The sequence below is a fragment of the Mirounga angustirostris genome, unplaced genomic scaffold (assembly GCF_029215605.1).
Source record: "Mirounga angustirostris isolate CCGP_5_RB_7025 unplaced genomic scaffold, mMirAng1.0.hap1 SCAF_13, whole genome shotgun sequence".
NCBI lineage: Eukaryota > Metazoa > Chordata > Mammalia > Carnivora > Phocidae > Mirounga > Mirounga angustirostris.
The window spans coordinates 81,514-88,573 of NW_026991721.1; the positions used below are offsets into that span (position 1 = coordinate 81,514).

Genomic DNA, 7,060 nt, shown 5'->3' on the forward strand with positions numbered 1-7,060 from the left:
CGGATCACTTTTTACCGTCCAGTCTCAGCAAAAATGGCACTTCCTCAGATCCCTCTGCAGCCCACCAGGCCCCTTTTCTTTTCTAATCACAGCGCTATGACTGCCTCAAGCCGTCTTATTTGTCCGTTTTTCCTTGCCTTCACTTTTGGAACACAAGCTCTACGAAAGCAGGGACCTAGCATTCAGTAGGCACTCAAACCCCTGTTGAACACACCAGGTAGTCCCGGGGCTGCAAAGTCCTTTCCCCCTCGGCTTTCCCCTCGACTTCCACTTGTTCTGTGCATCCAGAGGGGCGTGGGTGGGGGACTTGGTGGGGTGGGCTAAGGTCCTCGCCTGCTGGGGATTCCAGCCCAAGAAGCAGAGGTCCCTATTAGGTTCGGAGGCGACTCGACCCCGAGGTCGAACAATCACCTAGTAGGACCTTGGAAATGCCCGCCGACTCCCGGGCAAAACCTTCAAGTTCCGGTCAGCCGACCCAAGTCTCGCCACCTTAAGCGGCCTGCGGCCCTGGCCCCGCCCCGCGGCGCGCCGCACACAGTCCCGCCTCCGCCGCACGCAGCCCTGGCCCCGCCCCGCGGCGCGGCGCGCACAGTCCCGGCTTCCCCGGCGCCAGCCCCGGCCCCGCCCCGCCCCGCGGCGCGGCACGCCACACCCAGTCCCCGCCTCCCCGGCGCGCGCTCACAGTCCCGACCTCCCCCGCGCGCAGCCCCGGCCCCGCCCCCGCCCCGCCCCGCGGCGCGGCGCGGCGCGGCGCACCCAGTCCCGGCTTCCCCAGCGCGCCGAGGCAGGGCGGAGCGGCTGGACTCCGCCCGGAGCCGGGAAGCGAAGCCCCTCCCGCCTGCCCGGCGCGGGAGCCCGGGGGCGTCATGGAGCCCCGGGTGGTTGCGGATGCTGTGGAGGCGGGAGAGGAGGACGTGATTATGGAGGCTCTGCGCACGTACAACCGGGAGGTGAGCGAGAGCCGTGAACGTGGTACATGCACGGAAGAGGTGGGGCAGGGTGGGGCACGCGTTGTGGCCGGTCCTGAGATCGTGTGTGCGGCGAGGGGCCTGCGGGCGGTGGAGCGCAGCGGGAGGGGCGCCGAGTCCGTGAGGAGTTGCTAGGGGGAGAGAGTCTGCGTGCACACACTGAGGGGCGGGGGTGGAGCGCCATCTGTTGAGAGGGGGCCTGTGGACTCGGGACCCCACCCACGGAGCCCCCTGAGCCTCTGGGTCTCTCTGCAGAACTCCCAGAGCTTCACGTTTGATGATGCCCAACAGGAGGACAGGAAGGTGGGTGCTGACCGAGGGGGAAAGGGGCAGGCGTGGGTGGCCCCGGGTAAAGGGGCCTGGTGGAGCCGCTCTTCTCCCTGCCCACAGAGACTGGCGGAGCTGCTGGTCTCGGTGCTGGAGCAGGGCTTGCCGCCCTCCCGCCGCGTCACCTGGCTGCAGAGCATCCGCATCCTGTCCAGGGACCGCAGCTGCCTGGACCCTTTCACCGGCCGCCAGAGCCTGCAGGCACTCGCCCGCTATGCTGGCATCGCCTTCGAGCAGTCGGCCCCGGAGCCTCTGGACATGGACGTTGTACTCGAGTCCCTTAAGTGCCTGTGCAACCTCGTGCTCAGCAGCCCGGTGGCACAGGTGCTGGCAGCAGAGGCCCGCCTGGTGGTGAGGCTCGCAGAGCGCGTGGGGCTGTATCACAAGAGCAGCTTCCCACACGACATCCAGTTCTTTGATTTGCGCCTCCTCTTCTTGCTAACGGCACTTCGCACCGACGTGCGCCAGCAGCTGTTTCAGGAATTGCGGGGAGTGCACCTGCTGACTAATGCGCTGGAGCTGACGCTGGGAATGACCCCCGAAGAGAACCCGCCTGAGCTCCTTCCTCCCCAGGAGACTGAGCGGGCCATGGAGATCCTCAAAGTGCTTTTCAACATCACCTTCGATTCCATCAAGAGAGAGGTGGACGAGGTGAGGACTGACCTGAGGCCACGGGTAGGGCTTAACGGTGTGGATGTTTCTTGGATCTGTCTGCCTGTAGGGTACCTGCAAGTTTCTGGGTATCAGATGGGGAGAGGACAGGCAGAGCTCTTAGCCTATCGGGAGGAGGCGAGGAGATGCACGTTTTGGGCAGGGGACCTCAAAGAATGTTTCTAAGAGAGGTGGAGGCCATATCTGGCTCTTGCAGCCTGGCAGGAGGACTGTTTGGTGCGTGGGGAGGCCATGAGCATGGGGCTAGAGGACACTGTGACTTCATCCCAGGAGGACCTGGTGACGTTCTTGGTCAAGGAAATGCTCTCGAAGGTATGTAGCAGAGGCCAAGGGGCTAGGTGTGCAGTGGAGGAGATGTGTGGTCCGTGCACATGATTCCGGAGTGGGGCTTCCTCTCACAGGGACCCCTTTCTTTTTGGTCAGGAAGATGCTTCCCTTTATCGGCACCTGGGGACCATCCTGCGGCACTGTGTGATGGTTGCTGCTGCTGGAGACCGCACAGAGGAGTTCCACGGGTGAGGGTGGGGCCTGATAGGTGGAAGGGAAGTGTGCTCAGTTGTCTGGAGAGTGGTTCCCAGCCCTGGCTGTGGGCTAGGCTCAACCCTAGAGCGTCCTCACTTTTCTAGGTGGGACCAGACATCGGTGTGTTTCTACAGTACGTCAGTATGTGGCTAGGACAAGAGCTATGGATCTGAGGATGGGAATGTCTCTCTGGAACTGGGGTAGTAGTAACGAATAATGTGGTGTTGACAGGGTAATGTGCTTACTCATCTTTGTCTCAGTGACCTGTGTCTAGGCAGGTTCTGGTTTTCCAGAGATTGTCTGTGGTGCTTCAACCCAGACAGAGCCTGGCAGGGAGGGCATCTGCAGACAGTGCCCCCTTCCTTAGGAACTTACCCCATTAAGTGGAAACACCTCCAAGGTCGGTCCCACCCTCAGCTCTGGCCTCTGCTTCCTGTCGTCAAGCCCCCAGACACTAGCTCATGTCATGTGTGGCCTCTGCTGGGGACACCAAGGGTTGTACCTGTGCTAGGGGATCTGACTTATCAAGCCCTCCTCCCCATCTATCCTCAGCCACACAGTGAACCTCCTGGGGAACTTGCCCCTCAAGTGTCTGGATGTCCTCTTTGCCCTGGAGCCACGCAAAGGCTCCTTGGAGTTCCTTGGAGCGAACATGGATGTGATTCATGTCCTTCTCAGCTTCCTGGAGAAGCGTCTGCACCAGGTGGGCAGAGGGACCTGACGTGTGGGCTCCTCGGTGGCTCTGACTTTCCCAAGCAGCCGTGGTCACTGCTTTTTTACAGTCCACACTGGTAAGTGGACATCAGCCTGGAAGTGTGATTCGGGCGGTTTCTCCAGCTGCTCTGTGGTCCAGCTTGCAGAATACCAGACTCCTCCCTGAGAAACACGTGGACCCTCTCACACACACACTTGAAGGTGTTACTTTTGCTGGTTACTGTAACGAGTTTTCAAAGTCAAAGAGCGTACTCTTCAGAGCTCTTTGTGGGTCTGTCTTGAGTCCGTGCTCGGGCCGTCAGGGTCTTAGTGCTGTAACACAGGCAGCCCTTGGGAACGAGCATCACTTGTCTCCTGGCGTCCCTGAGGGGACCCACCGGCATCTGGAGCCAGAGGCTACCTGATTCCTGTGCCTGCACACAGGACATTGGGGGGCCAGACCTCTAGTTGCTCCTCTGGGAGCTCGCAGACATCACGCAGGCTGCAGATGGGAGTGGAGTGAGATTAGGTGGACCCCTTGGGAATCCACTTGGTCACGTACGCTGTGAGCTGGGTCACCTGCGTTGGACGTGGTATCTGTGATTGTCTGTCCCTACCACTACTGCGGCTAGGGTTGGGGTCCTGGGAGGTAAGTGGGGGCAGGCCAGGGAAGAAAAGGAGCTCTTTGCTCTCTGGGTCCATGAAGCCCACATAGTAGGGATTTTTCTTGTGTTTTGGCCACTATTTTTTGAGGACAGGTCATGTCTTCTTGGTGTGCTGATGGCTGTGAACACTCTGTATTTCCCCCACAACTGTGGTTAGGTGAGGAAGTCAGAGTAGATGAGTTACTTGCCCCACGTCGCAGAGCACGTGCGAACCCTCCTAAGCTAAGTTCCTTCTGCGGCCCTCTTGAAGCTCACACAGACACCCACTGCCCGCTCTTGGCCCCTCAGCTGACTAACTGTGGCAAGGCCTCTTCCTGAGAGCCTCCGACCAGGACCAAAGCGTCTGGTGTGTGTGTGTAGGCCGCCCTCCACCCCACCCCCGACCTCAGGCCAGGTGGAGGCACAGCCCCGGTGACAGAGGCTCTTCTGCAGACGCACAGGCTGAAAGAGAGCGTGGCCCCGGTGCTGAGCGTGCTGACAGAGTGTGCCCGCATGCACCGCCCTGCCAGGAAGTTCCTGAAGTCCCAGGTATGGGGCAGAGGGGCTGGGGTAGGGCCCTGGTCAGACCCCAGCCACTTCAGGCCCAGGCTGAGGGACGGCTGCCTCCCCAGGTGCTGCCCCCACTGCGGGACGTGAGGACCCGGCCCGAGGTTGGGGAGTTGCTGCGGAACAAGCTCGTTCGCCTCATGACACACCTGGACACTGATGTGAAGAGAGTGGCCGCTGAGTTCCTGTTTGTCCTGTGCTCCGAGAGTGGTGAGTGCTGGGATCCAGCCCAACGCCTGTCCCTCCCAGCCACCTTCGCACACTGACCTCTGCCCTGCCCCTCAGTGCCCCGATTCATCAAGTACACGGGCTACGGGAATGCCGCCGGCCTCCTGGCTGCCAGGGGCCTCATGGCGGGGGGCCGGCCTGAGGGCCAGTATTCGGAGGACGAGGACACGGACACAGATGAGTACAAGGAAGCCAAGGCCAGGTGTGTGCCCCTACACCCTCAGTCCCCTCACTCAGCCTGGTCCCTGTTCCCACACCCATGTGGACCCTCGGGGTGGGTGGGACAGGATGACAGGTGGGTAGGACTTGGGGAGTCAGACCCTGGTCCCATAAGCGATATATCCTGAGGTCAGGATGTTTCGTTGAGAACATGGACTGAAGGGGGCCAGGCAGTTCGGGGACCAGGAGATCCAGGTGGCAGGAGCTGGTTCACTGCTGCTCCTGGAGGGAGGCCTCCTGCAGCTGCCCTGCTTCGTGCCACCCCCTGGAGAATGGGTTTCTTGCCAGTCCCGGCCCAGGCAGGACGTGTGGGACTCCACCCACCCTGTGCAGAGGCCTCCTGTCCTAGAGAGTCACTAATGCATTCCCTACACCCCCTCCCCTGGGAAGCAGCATAAACCCAGTGACCGGGAGGGTGGAGGAAAAGCCGCCCAACCCCATGGAGGGCATGACGGAAGAGCAGAAGGAGCATGAGGCCATGAAGCTGGTGAACATGTTTGACAAGCTCTCCAGGTACGTGGTGTGTCAAGGAGGGGCCCACGGCTGGGAGAAGGGAGAACAGAATCCCCGGCCTGTGTCCAGTCTTGTGAGCCCCAGGAGGTGAGGTCAGAGGTGGGCTTAGGCAAGGCTGCATTCCTAAGGTTTGAAACAAAGGAAACGCCCCAGGAAAGGATTAGACTTGAGATTGGTATTATGTTTGTTCCATAGATGATGAAAATTGAGATCTAGATAAATTAAGAGTCTGCACAAGGTCCCAAAGCCACCGGGTAGCAGTTGGGATTCCCCAGTAAACAGGAACAACTGAGTGGAGCACAAGGAAGTAGTCAGGGTTGAACAGGACTTATGCCACCACCCACCGTGCACCCCCCCCCCGCCCCCCCAGTCAGACCCCTTCCCCAGCCTCACCATGCTTTTCCCTCACAGGCACAGAGTCATCCAGCCCATGGGGATGAGTCCCCGGGGTCAGCTGACATCCCTGCAGGATGCCATTTGTGAGACCATGGAGGGGCCGCTCTCCTCGGAACCCGACTCAGACCCCGACTGAGGACAGCAGTCTTCTGTTCCCCCTTCAGAACTGGTGCTGCTTCCAGAGATGTCCTTGGGACTGTGACCCGGGGAAGCCATGTCCCTCTCTCCAGCTCAGAGACCCCTTTCTCTTTACTTCCAAAGTTCTGTTAATGATTTGTCTCTGGTCCAATTTCTTACCTTTAGGACTGTGAGGGCCTTGTCCTGCTGCAGCTCTGGGAACTCAGCCTTGATTTCCACAGATGAAGTAGGTCTCACGTGTGTGCCAAGAGGATGTGTGCAGAGGCTGATGCCTGGGGCAGAGGCTGAGCGTGGGCACACACAAGCATGTCTGGGTCTGGCACGCTTGCCCAGAGCTTCCGTGTCAAGCAAGCGCTGCAGTTCACGGGAAAAGAACTTGCTAGAACTGTGTGTACTAATGTCAGGAACATACTTCCAAGGTATGCTCTGCTGTTTCTGTCCCCACTGAGCTCAGGACTGGTAGCCTCTTAGGCGTCCTTGGTCCTCGCTCGGCCGTCTGCTGTAGTATCCACAGCACCCAAGCTCTCACCGGTTGTGACAGTGGAATCCTGACCATAAATAGATGAAGGGAAGTGCACCTCTTAGAGCCCTAAGTCTGGATTTCTATCACGTGCCACAAAGCATCACAAAAACATCATCTTGGAATAAAGAGTTTGAAGCAAAAGCGTGTGTATGGGGGATTAATCTCATTCTTTTCAGAATTCGGCCCTTTTCCTAGATCATTAGTCATGTCTTCTGTTCTTGAGGAGGCCACCAGACCCCCTCTGAGCAGTCTGTCTGTTAATTGTGCCACGGGTGGGGAAACAATGCCTGCAAGGAGGGCACACACACAGGGTAGGAGCCAGGGATCAGGAAGGTGTGCCTGGGTGGTGCTGTCCAAGCTGGGCCTTGGAGCAACCCCAGCAGAAAGGGCCTGTGCAGGCACAGGAAGTATGGGCTGAGTACAGGGTGGGCCAGAGGCCAGCCAAGGTTTCTAAGTGAGTAATGCCTTCCACAACATAGAGGTTAATCCTGGGGGCATTGCTGGGAAGGCCTGGAGGGGGAGAGTGGGGACAGGGGGCTGGTTGGAGAGCTGCCCGAGCAGAGGACTTTCTGGGGGAGAGGTTGAGGCGAGAGGCATCAGGGTAGAGTGAACAGGGCATGATGCCCTTCAGTGAGGGGTGCCGGGGCTCC

The 7,060-nt window shown here is 59.7% G+C and overlaps 1 protein-coding gene across 1 annotated transcript; it reads left to right on the forward strand.

Annotated features, from left to right (window-relative positions):
* The first annotated feature begins 735 nt into the window (after positions 1 to 735).
* Positions 736 to 6,551, forward strand: RIC8A (RIC8 guanine nucleotide exchange factor A). The gene is made up of 10 exons (XM_045892912.2): positions 736 to 950; positions 1,224 to 1,271; positions 1,359 to 1,946; positions 2,391 to 2,482; positions 3,042 to 3,192; positions 4,280 to 4,375; positions 4,459 to 4,603; positions 4,679 to 4,823; positions 5,234 to 5,353; positions 5,765 to 6,551. The coding sequence occupies exons 1-10, from the start codon at positions 867 to 869 to the stop codon at positions 5,883 to 5,885; spliced, it is 1,590 nt and encodes a 529-aa protein (XP_045748868.1). The 5' UTR covers positions 736 to 866; the 3' UTR covers positions 5,886 to 6,551.
* The last annotated feature ends 509 nt before the right edge of the window (positions 6,552 to 7,060 follow it).